Source organism: Micromesistius poutassou (genome assembly GCF_964030765.1).
Source record: "Micromesistius poutassou genome assembly, chromosome: 7".
Lineage (NCBI taxonomy): Eukaryota > Metazoa > Chordata > Actinopteri > Gadiformes > Gadidae > Micromesistius > Micromesistius poutassou.
In genome coordinates, this window is record NC_140277.1 from 20665739 (window position 1) to 20683116 (window position 17378).

At 49.4% G+C, this 17378-nt stretch overlaps 1 protein-coding gene across 1 annotated transcript in view; it reads left to right on the forward strand.

Annotated features, from left to right (window-relative positions):
* LOC311350640 (inactive phospholipase D5-like) overlaps positions 1 to 17378 on the forward strand; it is a gene marked incomplete at both ends in the record, with an annotated part of 92742 nt that overhangs the window by 71020 nt on the left and 4344 nt on the right. The window contains 3 exons of the mRNA XM_084470703.1: positions 4422 to 4549; positions 5293 to 5490; positions 12126 to 12262. Coding sequence (XP_084326829.1) covers positions 4422 to 4549; positions 5293 to 5490; positions 12126 to 12262 — 463 coding nt within the window. The remainder of the gene's footprint in view (positions 1 to 4421; positions 4550 to 5292; positions 5491 to 12125; positions 12263 to 17378) is intronic.

Genomic DNA, 17378 nt, shown 5'->3' on the forward strand with positions numbered 1-17378 from the left:
GAGGAGAGAGAGACCGAGAGAGAGAGAGAGGAAGACATAGAGAGAGAGAGAGAGAGAGAGACAGACAGACAGACAGACAGACAGACAGACAGACAGACAGACAGACAGAGTAACATGAAGACGTAGAGAGAGAGAGAGAGTGACAGGAAGACATAGAGAGAGAGAGAGAGAGAGACAGACAGACAGACATACAGAGAGAGAGAGAGAGAGTAACATGAAGACGTAGAGAGAGAGAGAGAGAGACAGGAAGACATAGAGAGAGAGAGAGAGAGTGACAGGAAGACATATAGAGACAGAGAGAGAGAGAGATGTATGCAGTCAGAGTTATGATGATATGATAAATTAGCCTAAAAGTGAGACAACAACAGAAAAAACTAAACGTGAATGCAGGATAGGAAGTAATAAGAAACCACTTCAGATATTTTTCTTGGACTTTTTTTGTGGATTATAACAAAAGAAAAGAAGAAAATGAACATCTTAAAGAAACTAAAAACTAAACGTGAAGATAAGTGAAGGAGAACTGACCACAACAGGACTTAAAACAACTAAAAACTAAAAACTAAACCTGGACTTAACCAAGGTAAGCCTGATCACAGGTCAAGGACACTTGCCTAAGAAGCCTTATCTCAGAAAACTATTGATATAAATGCTGTTATCTGTTTATCATTAAGTGAGATTAGCAGGCTAGCATAGCTACCAACGGTCAGCCTTGGACAGTGACAGTTGGAGCAGTAAACATATCGCCATGGCAACCAAGCAGCCAGCTGGATGCAGGGAAGTGGTGTTTCCTAGAAAGTGTACAAGTGCTGAGGCTAGGAAAAAACACAAAGAGCAGGTCCTTAAACAAAACCCAGAGGTCCTTCATACAGACTTCACAGTACAAAGAGGCAAGAGGGTCAAATGTGACCTCATTTTTCACACCAACCTGAGTGGACGTCTGTCCTCTGCAAACACTACGACCACATACGCAAAGGGGGAATCGGACGTGGTGGCAGGCTGACAATATGTGAAGATGAGACCCTGAACATAGAAGACCCTGAGTCGACCAGCTCCTACTACAAAGAGGGTCCAGTCCTAGTCCAGGGTAATGATAACAGCCTGGGCTCCTTCGAGAGAGCATTCCCCACGCTGAAAGCAGAGGTAGAGAGTGGAAGACACACCGCTGAGGAGCAGGTAGTGGAGGAGACACCAGGCCTAACACCGCCTCCACCAGCATCCCCCAGCTCTGACAAGCAGCTCAAAGAACCACTGGCTCATCTTGGACTTGGCTGAATTCAAAGAGCTCATGCTGATCAGGTTAGACAACTCCCCTTATGACTCCTTCAGGGAACTCAAAGAGGAGCTCCAGCAACAGAGTTGACAATGAGACGTCCATCTCTGAGCTCAGATATGCCATCCAGACCATCAAGGAGGAAAATCTAACCCTCAAAGCCCAGATAACCAAGGTGAAAGAAGACGCCAGCAACAAGGAGAGAGCCCTCCTACGGGAAATAATGCAGATGAAGGAGCAGGCGGAGATAAATAAAACAGCAATTGACAATCATAGACAGAAACACACAGTCACAAACACACTTACATACATAGAGGCACAGCCCCTCCCACTAAGCACTCAAAACACACACCCCAGACCACAAACAAACAAACAGTCATCACACATTGATAACAAAAACAGCACACAGCCTTCCATACAGACAACCACTGAAACACAACCTCCCTCCCCCACACCCACTGATTCACTGCCTGCCTCACAGAACCCTACAACACCAGACACACAAGTGCTACTCCCTGGACAACGAGTAACCTCCAAGCGCTGTAAGAACACAAACCAAGCCCTCCGTCTCCTTATTCAGGGCTCCTTCTGCAAACCCAACACCATCATCATCCACTGGGACAAATGACTTGCACCCTCAGCACCACAGGGCTGCAGAAGCCATAAAAAAAGGTTGCAGAGAGAGCAAGCATGGAGTTTCCAGAATCCTGCATTGTGGTCTCTACTCTGCTTCCACGCACACATTTCCCACCCCCCATTATCCATGACATAAATGCAGAGCTAACCAGAAGCTGCACTGCCCTGCCTACCGTCTATATAGCCCACCATCCCTCCATCGGCCCACAGGATCTGTACGATGGATTCCATATTCACAAGGACAGAGTCTGACAATTTGCTAGAGGCCTAAAAGATGCGGCCCTAGGACAGAATCCAACCAGCTCACAGCCCCGTCCTCCATACCCCCTCCTCCACCCGCCCCCGCCCTTCATGCAGAGCAACATGCCATTCACCTGCTGGCCTCCGTCCCCCAATACATCCATCACCCCATCACAGGGCAACTCCCCCGCCCAGGAAGAAGACACGTCCCCTACAAAAGCCTCACATCCACCAGAGAGACGTCAGAGCTACGCTGACGCAGTGGGCCAACCAACCACTGCACCCAAACCACCCTCTGAGCTGAATCAAGCTCTTACTCCACAAACTATGTGCAGGTCTTCTCAGAGAGTGAGTTGAACTTAATATTCACGTCATTCCGGAGATACATACACACACACGCAAACACACACATACACACACACACCAACGTCCATGAAAGCACACACACACACACAACAGTTTTTCTTCTTGTCTCACTATACGGTTAATTTTCTATTGTAATTGTACTTATGCGTTCTTTTTGCATTAGCTGTTGGAACATACAGGGTCTGTATTCCTCAACCTTTGGCTTGAAAAGCACAAACCCTGAGTTCTTTAAATGTATTCAAAACAGTGATATTGTCATTCTCACTGAGACCTGGTGTCGACAAAATGTTGCTACTATGTGTCCAACAAACTACTACGAGATCATTGTGCCATCTGTAAAACTACAAACGGCACGCCGTGGAAGAGATTCTGGTGGTATTCTGGTATGGTGCAAGAGTGAATTGGCTGAACATTATATTATATATTATACATTATATCATTAAAACAGAAAAATATTACATTTGGCTGAAACCATAACTTACCTCTGTGCTGCCTACATTCCACCAGCAGAATCTGAATACTATGAAGAAGTCTACTTCAGTCATTTGTACTCAGATATAAGCTACTTTCAAGCACAGGGAAAAGTGCTACACAGAATATGTGGTCACTGCCAGGCAGAGAAGGTTGAGCCTGAGTAGCACTTCCTTTTACATTGTAAAAAATATGACATTTTAAGACAAATATACCTCACCAAATTACAAATCTATATTCCGGATTTTGCAGACATGGAACATAAGGACAAAATGTCAATTGTTCTTGGTGAAGGTCCGTCTGCTGCCCTGGCAGCACAATATGTCCTAAAGTGTCATAACCTGAGAGATTCAGTCTGACTTTGTTTATAACTTTGTTTGTGTGTAAAACACACATTTTCTTTATTTTCTATGACACTAACGTATATCCACATTGCTGATGTTGCTTAATTATTTGTAACCAATCTGTTATTTGTACAATTATTCTTGTTTAACTTGAATATTGCTTTGGCAATACTGTACTCAAACAGTCATGCTAATAAAGCACTTTGAATTGAAAAAAATTAGAGAGTAGAGACAGAGACAGAGAGAGAGAGAGACAGACACAGGAAGACATAGAGACAGGAAGACATAGAGACAGAGAGACCTACAGGAAGACAGAGAGAGACAGAGAGTCAAAGTCTCTCTCCCGCCCTCCTTCTCTCTCCCTCTCTCTTCCTCCCTCTCTCCCCGCCCCCTCCCTCTCTCTTCCTCCCTCGCTCCCCCCCAGCCCCCCCTCTCTCTCTCCCTCCCTCTCTCTCCTAAATGGTAAATGGTCCTCATTTATACAGCGCTTTTATCCAAATCGCTCTACAGTGTTGACTGACATTCACCCATTCATGCACACATTCACACACTGACGGCGGAGTTAACCCCTCAGGGCGACAGCCAGCGGGTCAGGAGCAGTCAGGGTGAGGGCGTCTCTCTCAGGGACACCTCCACACTCCTCTAGGAGGAGCAGTCAGGGGGAGGCGTCTCTCTCAGGGACACCTCCACACTCCTCTAGGAGGAGCAGTCAGGGGGAGGCGTCTCTCTCAGGGACACCTCCACACTCCTCTAGGAGGAGCAGTCAGGGGGAGGCGTCTCTCTCAGGGACACCTCCACACTCCTCTAGGAGGAGCAGTCAGGGTGAGGGCGTCTCTCTCAGGGACACCTCCACACTCCTCTAGGAGGAGCAGTCAGGGGGAGGCGTCTCTCTCAGGGACACCTCCACACTCCTCTAGGAGGAGCAGTCAGGGTGAGGCGTCTCGCTCAGGGACACCTCCACACTCCGCTAGGAGGAGCCGGGGATCCAACCAGCAACCCTGCGGTTACCAGCCAACCCGCTCCACCTCCTGAGCTAATGCCGCCCCTCCTCCCTCTCCTCCCCCCTCTCCCCCTCTCCCTCCCCCCTGCTCTAGGTGCTGATGTCCACTATCTGAACACCACAGCTCTGATCCGAGGGGAGCTCCACGCCTCCTTCTGGGTGGTGGACAGGAAGCACCTGTACTTCGGCAGCGCTACGATGAACTGGAGATCCCTGGCTACGGTGCGGACCGCACACGCACCCACACACATGCATGCACGCACACATGCACACATGCCCGCCAACACACACAAACTACACTTCTCCCTGTCTGAACACACTGCCGTTTGTAGTTGCTGAGCTAGTTGTACTTTAAAGACAGGGGAGATGCTTAGTGTTTAATCTTCCATCTTCTTCTTGGACGGATCATTAAAACAGGGTTCAAAGGGACAGCGTTTAGGGGACGTTAATAACAATAACAGTGAGATGAGAACTGCGCCATACTCTCGATTATATATCTATATTTATAAAACGGGTGGCTTAAATCAAGCGATCTGATTGGTTTCCAACTGTTGTATAATGAGCTTATGCATACAGCTATGACGCTCAATCAGTTTGCAGAGTTACGTATCATGCCGCGCCTAACTTGAACTGTTAAATAGCATAGTTCACTGAAGCCTAAAAACATGTTGATTGATGGAGAGGGTGTAAATGTTGTAAAGCAATAGGCACACGCTGAGTGAACTCGATAGTAGGCTAAACCAAGCTACCGTCTCTAGCCTTCTCTCTGAAGGACGCTACAGTGTGTTGCATAGCAACCGCTGTGCTAGTGCCAGCATAGGTAATGCTGGAAATGTGTTATTATAAATGATTTGCCATCATTAAGTGGATCCGAGACAAGGTGAATCTCTCTGTGAGATGTGTTCTGACATGAGGTGCTATGACCTAACCCTAACCCTCACCCTAACCCTCACCCTCACCCTCAGAGGAAGGAGCTGGGAGTGCTGCTGTACGACTGCAGCTGTCTGGCTCTGGACCTGCACAAGGTGTTCAGCCTGTACTGGGGCCTGCAGTACAGAGACTTCATCCCCTCCTTCTGGTCCAAGCGGGTGTTTGCGCTCTACAACCGGGACTCTCCTCTGGAGATGACCCTGAACAGCACCAAAGCTCAGGCCTATATCTCGGTGAGCCATGACCCAGAGATCATACACTATCCTGCTGATCACTGACATGTATAGCAAGATCTTACTGGAAGTCTTTGAGCTACCAAGGTGAATAAGTCAATTTGAATTGACTAGTTCATTAGCTTTATTTCATTACCTAGTTTCAAATATACTTACTATAAAAGTACCTCCAAAACATTGCTTAGACTTTTGCAAGTCTCTCTTGGAGACATGAATCCAATCATCTTTCGGCAGTGACGAGCAGAGTAGAGTCAGGGTCATCCAACCTATGGGGCTGTGAAATATTACAGACAAAATTATATCTTAGAAAAATAATTGATCAAATAATTTGCATCTCCACAGGGGAGAGAGATGTTGACCGTTCATATCGAGGGAAAGTTCTCATTGATTTCAGCCCTTTTTCCAGCCCTGCTCTTGGCTGCTGGGAGATGTAAGGGATGTGAATGAGTGATGGATAAAACTCCTTTCAGAGTGAAGTAACCACGGCGATCTCCGCCTCCTACCTGGAAACAGGTAGCCTAGGGAACATAGGAAGGCCGACATCCCGGTCGTGTCTTTGCTCATCCTCTACCAGGGCAGGTGGTCCCTCCAGGAGGCCGGGTTGGCGGCGGTAACGCAGCATACCTCTCAGGTCCTGATTGGCCCTCTCTGCCTGGCCGTTGGTCTGCAGATGATGGCCAGAGCAGAGACCGACTGTGGCTCCCAGGGCCGCGCAGAACGCGTGCCATACCTGGGAGATGAACTGGGGACCCCGGTCAGAGTCAGAAGGGAGACCGTGAATGCGGTGGACCTGGGACACCAGGAGCTCCGCGGCCTCTCTCACGGAGGGAAGCCCGGGTAGGGCGAAGAAGTGGGCTGCCTCGGTGAACCTGTCCACCACAGTGAGGATGGTGGACTTACCTCTGGGCGGGGTGGACCGGTGACATCCAGCGCTCTGTGGGACCAGGGGCGGCAGGGAAGGCAGCGGACGAAGCCTCCGGCCCGGGGCGACCGGCCACCAGAACCGCTGCCTTAGGAAGGCCAGGGTGATCCCGGGATGGCAAGTGAGCCGGGATGAGTGCCCCCACTGGAGTACCTCAGAGCCAACCGCGTCCGGAACGAACAGCCGGCCGGGAGGGCCGGTACCCCGATGGGCCTGGAGGGCCGGTACCCCGATGGACCTGGAGGGCCGGTACCCCGATGGAGGTACCCCGATGGGCCTGGAGGGCCGGTACCCCGATGGGCCTGGAGGGCCGGTACCCCGATGGGCCTGGCGCGCCCGGGCCTGGGTCACAAAGACCTCGATCTCCTACGTCTCGACAACCAGAAAGAAAAACTGTAACATGTAGTTTGTGTTCTGAGAGAGACTGGGAGAAAATCAGAATGTCGTCAATGTACACAAATACAAACTTGTTCAGCATATCTCGTAGGACGTTACTGACGAGATTCTTAAATACTGCGGGGGCATTAGAGGCCGAATAGCATGACGAGGTACTCGAGGTGGCCCAGGGGTGTGGTAGAGGCAGTCTTCCACTCCTCCCTCTTGCGGATGCGAACCAAGTGGTACGCATTGTGAAGGTGAAGAAGGAGAAGATGGAGAAGATGGTGGCGCCTAGCAGGGGGACAAAGGCTGAGTCAATGAGGGGCAGTGAATATTTATTTTTAACGGTAATGTCATTGATACCACGGAAGTCGATACGGGGCGAAGGGTCTTGTCCTTCTTGGCGACAAAGAAGAACGCTGTCCCTACGGGTGAGGAGGAGGAGGGGATGAGGCCTGCCGCGAGCGAGTCCAGGATGTACCCGTCCACAGCCTCCCACTCGGGGAGGGGTGGAACGGCTGCTGGGTCACCAGCAGTAGGGGCGATGTGGGGGCAACGATAAGACACTGCTCCAAGTTCATGATCCAGGGCACTGCGCTGAGGTCCAGGGTTCCGGAACGGACTGGGGGGGGACTGCTGTGGGTGACTGGGGGGGGACTGGGGGGGACTGCCGTGGGTGACTGGGGGGGGACTGCTGTGGGTGACTGGGGGGTGACTGGGGGGGACTGCCGTGGGTGACTGGGGGGGGACTGCTGTGGGTGACTGGGGGGTGACTGGGGGGGACTGCCGTGGGTGACTGGGGGGGGACTGCCGTGGGTGACTGGGGGGGACTGCCGTGGGGGACTGGGGGGGACTGCCGTGGGTGACTGGGGGGGGACTGCCGTGGGTGACTGGGGGGGACTGCCGTGGGGGACTGGGGGGTGACTGGGGGGGACTGCCGTGGGTGACTGGGGGGGGGACTGCCGTGGGTGACTGGGGGGGGACTGCCGTGGGTGACTGGGGGGGGGACTGGGGGGGACTGCCGTGGGTGACTGGGGGGGGACTGCTGTGGGTGACTGGGGGGGACTGCCGTGGGTGACTGGGGGGGACTGCTGTGGGTGACTGGGGGAGACTGCCGTGGGTGACTGGGGGGGACTGCTGTGGGTGACTGGGGGGGGACTGCCGTGGGTGACTGGGGGGGACTGCTGTGGGTGACTGGGGGAGACTGCCGTGGGTGACTGGGGGGGACTGCCGTGGGTGCCGATGCAGAGTTGAGGCAGTTAGATAAGCAGTGTGTGCTCCAGGCAGTGATCTGACCCGTCGCCCACTCCATGCTGGGATTGTGGAGACGAAGCCAGGGGTGACCCAGCACCAGAGGAGTCTGCTGAGTTAATAATATGGAACGCGATGGACTCCCGACGATTCCCAGAGAGCAAAGCCAGGGGAGCGGTCTTGTGCTCCACCCTGGCCAGGTGCATTCCATTTAGGGCGCTGACACTCATGGAAACATCTTGCGGCACAAGGTCAACCCCCAGCTGCTGGGCCACCGCTCGGTCCACAAAGCGCTCGTCAGCTCCGGAATCAATGAGAGCGGGGAGCTGCAGTGAGTGAGTGTGCCACAAGAGGGAGGCCTTGAGCAGCGCCTCGACCTCGGCTCATGAACCCCCATCAGCAGCGAGCCGGACCTCTTCCAGAACGACGGGGGCAGTCAATGGGGGGTCGACCCAGTTGACCACAATATAGGCAGGCGCCCGTCCGCAACCGCTGGTCGCACTCCTCCCCGGAGAGGCGGGTACGCCCCAGCTTCACAGGCTCCGGATCGTACCGGGATGGAGACCACAGGACGCCATTCGGCACCCGTGGTGGAGTCCGTGCTGCGGTGGGACATACGAAGGTGGGTAGGGGCACCGCCCCGGACCTCACCCTCTGCCGTGCCCAAAGGCGGTTGTTTATCCGCATCGCCATAGTGATGAGGGCTCCAGGTCAGCTGGCTCGTCCCGCAGTGCGACCTCGTCCTGCAGAGGCTCTGATAATGCCTGTTGGAAGACGTCCATCAGGGCGACGGCACCCCAGTTGCTCTCGGCGGCATTTGTCCGGAATTCGATGGCCATCTCCGCCACGCTGCAGGATCCCTGGCGTAGCTCAAACAAACGCTGCGCAGCCTCCGGTCCCCGGACTGGGTGATGGACAGCCTGCCGCAGGGCCTCAGTGAACGCCTCGTAGTCTGGAGACTCCGATGAGACGCGGCTGCTCTCCGCGGAGGCCCAGGTGAGCGCTACCCCTCGTAGGCTAGCTATGAGGTAGGCGATGCGAGAGGCCGCGGTGGCATAAGTGAGTGGCTGCTGCTGGAAAACACCGTTCACCTGCAGGGGGAACCTGTTGCACTCTCCGGGGTGGCCCTCGTGTGGCGTGGGAGCAGAAACACGGGGCTCTCGGCGGCCAAGAGGCACCGGCAGAGGAGGTCCGCTCACCAGAGGTAGGCTGGTGGTAGCTGAGCCTTGAAGGTAGCCAGGGAGGCGGTGAAGCGGGTGAGGGCTGACGCGACCCCTCCCAGGTTCTGTGAGCGTCCTTCCACTAGAGCAACCAGGCGGAGAACCCCCGAGCCATCCGCACCCGTTGGTCCACCGATCCGCTGGCGACGTCACCTGTCGGCTGGGTCCGTCCTTGGCCAGATCGTACTGTTACGATCCGAGGATGGGGGAGCCCAAACGCACGACAACAGACGAGGTTGGAACAGTCCAAAAGGTATCTTTGAATCTTTGAAAAAATGAACACTCAAACGTCGCCGGAGCACCCGGAGTGTTCAGTGTTCCACTGTAAACACGAGCGCATGGTACCGTGGCCGCAAGCTGCTCAGGGCCACGCCCCCACCCTCCACCTGGACCCGCCTCTAAAAAACAGCACGTTTGTGGAGCGCTCATTGTGGGACTGGCTCGTAGTGGCTGTAACTCTGCACCAAGGCTGAATTTCTTGAACGTCTTCAAGTACTGTATTAGGGGCCCACTAACACCTATATTAAAGCATCTATAAATTAGCATGCCATGGGATTTAAGAAGGACATTCCACATTATTAAGCAGGCCACAGATTTCAAGCAATATGGGAAAGAAACAGGATCTCTCTGCTGCCGAAAAGCATCAGACATTGCAATACCTTGGACAAGGTGTGAAAACATTAGATATTTCACGAAAACTTAAGCGTGATCATCATACTGTGAAGAGATGTGTTGAGTAGGAGAAGGAGGAGTCTGGAACAGCTGGGGTTGGCTAGCTCCGCCCACAACAGGAAAACCTAGCTCCGTCCAGATGTAGACGGCGCCTCACAGGCGCCTCCGCCTGGCCAGTGGGAGGACGTCACGCTCCCCGCACACAGAAACACGTTGGAAGACTTTAGAATAAACCACGTGCAGAAGATAAAAACACACACACGCACGCACGCACACAAGCACACACACACGCACGCACGCACGCACACAAGCACACACACATGCACGCACATACACAAACATATCTGCAGTTCAAGTCACATGTGTTTGTACACCAGTTATGGTGCATTTATCTCTGTGACCTATATTCAGTATTAATAGCCTGCTGCTCTCAGATGGTGTACAGTGTGATGGTGTACAGTGTGTAGTACAGTGTGATGGTGTACAGTGATGTAGTACAGTGTAACAGTGTACAGTGATGTAGTACAGTGTAACAGTGTACAGTGTGATGGTGTACAGTGATGTAGTACAGTGTAACAGTGTACAGTGTGATGGTGTACAGTGTGTAGTACAGTGTACAGTGTGATGGTGTACAGTGTGTAACAGTGTACAGTGTAACAGTGTACAGTGTGATGGTGTACAGTGTGTAGTACAGTGTGATGGTGTACAGTGTGATGGTGTACAGTGTGTAGTACAGTGTGATGGTGTACAGTGTGACGGTGTACAGTGTGTAGTACAGTGTAACAGTGTACAGTGTGACGGTGTACAGTGATGTAGTACAGTGTAACAGTGTACAGTGTAACAGTGTGTAGTACAGTGTGACGGTGTACAGTGTGTAGTACAGTGTAACAGTGTACAGTGATGTAGTACAGTGTAACAGTGTACAGTGATGTAGTACAGTGTAACAGTGTACAGTGTGATGGTGTACAGTGTGTAGTACAGTGTACAGTGTGTAGTACAGTGTAACAGTGTACAGTGTAACAGTGTACAGTGTGATGGTGTACAGTGTGTAGTACAGTGTAACAGTGTACAGTGTGATGGTGTACAGTGATGTAGTACAGTGTAACAGTGTACAGTGTGATGGTGTACAGTGTGTAACAGTGTACAGTGTAACAGTGTACAGTGTGATGGTGTACAGTGTGTAGTACAGTGTAACAGTGTACAGTGTGACGGTGTACAGTGTGTAGTACAGTGTAACAGTGTACAGTGATGTAGTACAGTGTAACAGTGTACAGTGTGATGGTGTACAGTGTGTAGTACAGTATTCAGTGTACAGTGTGTAGTACAGTGTTACAGTGTACAGTGTAACAGTGTACAGTGTAACAGTGTACAGTGTGATGGTGTACAGTGTGTAGTACAGTGTACAGTGTGTAGTACAGTGTAACAGTGTACAGTGTGATGGTGTACAGTGTGTAGTACAGTGTAACAGTGTACAGTGTAACAGTGTACAGTGTGACGGTGTACAGTGATGGTGTACAGTGTGTAGTACAGTGTAACAGTGTACAGTGTGACGGTGTACAGTGTGTAGTACAGTGTACAGTGTGTAGTACAGTGTAACAGTGTACAGTGTGATGGTGTACAGTGTGTAGTACAGTGTAACAGTGTACAGTGTGATGGTGTACAGTGTGTAGTACAGTGTAACAGTGTACAGTGTAACAGTGTACAGTGTAACAGTGTACAGTGTGACGGTGTACAGTGTGATGGTGTACAGTGTGTAGTACAGTGTAACAGTGTACAGTGTAACAGTGTACAGTGTGATGGTGTACAGTGTGTAGTACAGTGTAACAGTGTACAGTGTAACAGTGTACAGTGTAACAGTGTACAGTGTGACGGTGTACAGTGTAACAGTGTACAGTGTGTAGTACAGTGTACAGTGTAACAGTGTACAGTGTGATGGTGTACAGTGATGTGTACAGTGTAACGGTGTACAGTGTACAGTGTAACAGTGTACAGTGTGTAGTACAGTGTAACAGTGTACAGTGTGATGGTGTACAGTGTGTAGTACAGTGTACAGTGTGATGGTGTACAGTGTGTAGTACAGTGTACAGTGTGATGGTGTACAGTGTGTAGTACAGTGTAACAGTGTACAGTGTAACAGTATACAGTGTGTAGTACAGTGTAACAGTGTACAGTGTGAACCCTCCTCTGCTCAGACCTCCCCCAGCCTGCTGCTCCCTAGGGACCGCAGCAGCGACCTGGAGGCCATCAGTCGGGTCATCCAGGAGGCACACAGCTTCCTCTACATCTCCATCACCGACTACCTGCCCCTGCTGAAGAGCGGCGGCCACAGGTCAGGACACAACCAGAGAGTTAGGGCTTATAACGCTAGTACTGAAGCCTGCTGAGAGAGAGAGTGTGTGTGTGTGTGTGTGTGTGTGTGTGTGTGTGTGTGTGTGTGTGTGTGTGTGTGTGTGTGTGTGTGTGTGTGTTGTAAGAAACATCGGGACAAAGGCCCTCCTGACCTGTTGGTGGCTGAAGTCCCCTAAAGTTTATTGTTGTTGTTTTGAATCAGCAAACCTCAGCTAACATCCTGAAGATGGGGTTGGTGTTTGACAGGCAGACAGCTTTATAGTACAGCTAACATCCCAGATATCAAGATAGGGAACCCCAAGAGAACCACAACAAGAACCCACATGAGACACAAGGGAACACTAGTGAACCACAACAAGAACCCACATGAAACACTAGGGAACCACAACAAGAACCCACATGAGACACAAGGGAACACTAGTGAACCACAACAAGAACCCACATGAGACACAAGGGAACACTAGTGAACCACAACAAGAACCCACATGAAACACTAGTGAACCACAACAAGAACCCACATGAGACACTAGTGAACCACAACAAGAACCCACATGAAACACTAGTGAACCACAACAAGAACCCACATGGAACACTAGTGAACCACAACAAGAACCCACATGAAACACTAGTGAACACTAGTGAACCACAACAAGAACCCACATGGAACACTAGTGAACCACAACAAGAACCCACATGAGACACTAGTGAACCACAACAAGAACCCACATGAAACACTAGTGAACCACAACAAGAACCCACATGGAACACTAGTGAACCACAACAAGAACCCACATGAAACACTAGTGAACACTAGTGAACCACAACAAGAACCCACATGAAACACTAGAGAACACTAGTGAACCACAACAAGAACCCACATGAAACACTAGTGAACACTAGTGAACCACAACAAGAACCCACATGAAACACTAGAGAACACTAGTGAACCACAACAAGAACCCACATGAAACACTAGTGAACCACAACAAGAACCCACATGAAACACTAGTGAACACTAGTGAACCACAACAAGAACCCACATGGAACACTAGTGAACCACAACAAGAACCCACATGAGACACTAGTGAACCACAACAAGAACCCACATGAAACACTAGTGAACCACAACAAGAACCCACATGGAACACTAGTGAACCACAACAAGAACCCACATGAAACACTAGAGAACACTAGTGAACCACAACAAGAACCCACATGGAACACTAGTGAACCACAACAAGAACCCACATGAGACACTAGTGAACCACAACAAGAACCCACATGAGACACTAGTGAACACTAGAGAACCACAACAAGAACCCACATGAAACACTAGTGAACACTAGTGAACCACAACAAGAACCCACATGAAACACTAGTGAACCACAACAAGAACCCACATGAAACACTAGAGAACACTAGTGAACCACAACAAGAACCCACATGGAACACTAGTGAACCACAACAAGAACCCACATGAGACACTAGTGAACCACAACAAGAACCCACATGAGACACTAGTGAACACTAGAGAACCACAACAAGAACCCACATGAAACACTAGTGAACACTAGTGAACCACAACAAGAACCCACATGAAACACTAGTGAACCACAACAAGAACCCACATGAGACACTAGTGAACCACAACAAGAACCCACATGAAACACTAGAGAACCACAACAAGAACCCACATGAGACACTAGTGAACCACAACAAGAACCCACATGAGACACTAGAGAACCACAACAAGAACCCACATGAAACACTAGAGAACACTAGTGAACCACAACAAGAACCCACATGAGACACTAGAGAACCACAACAAGAACCCACATGAGACACTAGTGAACACTAGTGAACCACAACAAGAACCCACATGAAACACAAGAGAACACTAGTGAACCACAACGAGAACCCACATGAGACACTAGTGAACCACAACAAGAACCCACATGAAACACTAGAGAACCACAACAAGAACCCACATGAAACACTAGAGAACCACAACAAGAACCCACATGAAACACTAGTGAACCACAACGAGAACCCACATGAGACACTAGTGAACCACAACAAGAACCCACATGAAACACTAGAGAACCACAACAAGAACCCACATGAAACACTAGAGAACCACAACAAGAACCCACATGAGACACTAGTGAACCACAACAAGAACCCACATGAGACACTAGAGAACCACAACAAGAACCCACATGAAACACTAGAGAACACTAGTGAACCACAACAAGAACCCACATGAGACACTAGTGAACCACAACAAGAACCCACATGAAACACTAGTGAACCACAACAAGAACCCACATGAAACACTAGTGAACACTAGTGAACCACAACAAGAACCCACATGAGACACTAGTGAACACTAGTGAACCACAACAAGAACCCACATGAAACACTAGTGAACCACAACAAGAACCCACATGAAACACTAGTGAACCACAACAAGAACCCACATGAAACACTAGTGAACCACAACAAGAACCCACATGAGACACTAGTGAACCACAACGAGAACCCACATGAAACACTAGAGAACACTAGTGAACCACAACAAGAACCCACATGAAACACTAGTGAACCACAACAAGAACCCACATGAAACACTAGAGAACACTAGTGAACCACAACAAGAACCCACATGAAACACTAGAGAACACTAATGAACGACAACAAGAACCCACATGAGACACTAGTGAACCACAACAAGAACCCACATGAAACACTAGTGAACCACAACAAGAACCCACATGAAACACTAGTGAACACTAGTGAACCACAACAAGAACCCACATGAGACACTAGTGAACACTAGTGAACCACAACAAGAACCCACATGAAACACTAGTGAACCACAACAAGAACCCACATGAAACACTAGAGAACACTAGTGAACCACAACAAGAACCCACATGAAACACTAGAGAACACTAATGAACGACAACAAGAACCCACATGAAACACTAGTGAACCACAACAAGAACCCACATGAGACACTAGGGAACACTAGTGAACCACAACAAGAACCCACATGAAACACTAGTGAACCACAACAAGAACCCACATGAAACACTAGTGAACCACAACAAGAACCCACATGAAACACTAGAGAACCACAACAAGAACCCACATGAAACACTAGTGAACCACAACAAGAACCCACATGAAACACTAGAGAACACTAGTGAACCACAACAAGAACCCACATGAGACAATAGTGAACCACAACAAGAACCCACATGAAACACTAGAGAACACTAGTGAACCACAACAAGAACCCACATGAGACAATAGTGAACCACAACAAGAACCCACATGAAACACTAGAGAACACTAGTGAACCACAACAAGAACCCACATGAAACACTAGAGAACACTAGTGAACCACAACAAGAACCCACATGAGACAATAGTGAACCACAACAAGAACCCACATGAAACACTAGAGAACACTAGTGAACCACAACAAGAACCCACATGAAACACTAGTGAACCACAACAAGAACCCACATGAAACACTAGTGAACCACAACAAGAACCCACATGAAACACTAGTGAACCACAACAAGAACCCACATGAAACACTAGAGAACACTAGTGGACCACAACAAGAACCCACATGAGACACTAGTGAACCACAACAAGAACCCACATGAGACACTAGTGAACACTAGTGAACCACAACAAGAACCCACATGAGACACTAGTGAACCACAACAAGAACCCACATGAAACACTAGAGAACACTAGTGAACCACAACAAGAACCCACATGGAACACTAGTGAACCACAACAAGAACCCACATGAAACACTACTGAACACTAGTGAACCACAACAAGAACCCACATGGAACACTAGTGAACCACAACAAGAACCCACATGAAACACTACTGAACACTAGTGAACCACAACAAGAACCCACATGAAACACTAGAGAACACTAGTGAACCACAACAAGAACCCACATGAAACACTAGTGAACCACAACAAGAACCCACATGAAACACTAGAGAACACTAGTGAACCACAACAAGAACCCACATGGAACACTAGTGAACCACAACAAGAACCCACATGAAACACTAGTGAACCACAACAAGAACCCACATGAAACACTAGAGAACCACAACAAGAACCCACATGAGACACTAGAGAACACTAATGAACGACAACAAGAACCCACATGGAACACTAGTGAACCACAACAAGAACCCACATGGAACACTAGTGAACCACAACAAGAACCCACATGAAACACTAGTGAACCACAACAAGAACCCACATGAAACACTAGTGAACCACAACGAGAACCCACATGAGACACTAGTGAACCACAACAAGAACCCACATGAAACACTAGTGAACCACAACAAGAACCCACATGGAACACTAGTGAACCACAACAAGAACCCACATGAAACACTAGTGAACCACAACAAGAACCCACATGAAACACTAGTGAACCACAACGAGAACCCACATGAAACACTAGTGAACCACAACAAGAACCCACATGAGACACTAGTGAACACTAGTGAACCACAACAAGAACCCACATGAGACACTAGGGAGCACTAGTGAACCACAACAAGAACCCACATGAAACACTAGGGAACACTAGTGAACCACAACAAGAACCCACATGAGACACTAGTGAACCACAACGAGAACCCACATGAGACACTAGTGAACACTAGTGAACCACAACAAGAACCCACATGAGACACTAGTGAACCACAACAAGAACCCACATGAAACACTAGAGAACACTAGTGAACCACAACAAGAACCCACATGAGACACTAGTGAACCACAACAAGAACCCACATGAAACACTAGAGAACACTAGTGAACCACAACAAGAACCCACATGAGACACTAGTGAACCACAACGAGAACCCACATGAGACACTAGTGAACACTAGTGAACCACAACAAGAACCCACATGAGACACTAGTGAACCACAACAAGAACCCACATGAAACACTAGAGAACCACAACAAGAACCCACATGAGACACTAGGGAGCACTAGTGAACCACAACAAGAACCCACATGAAACACTAGGGAA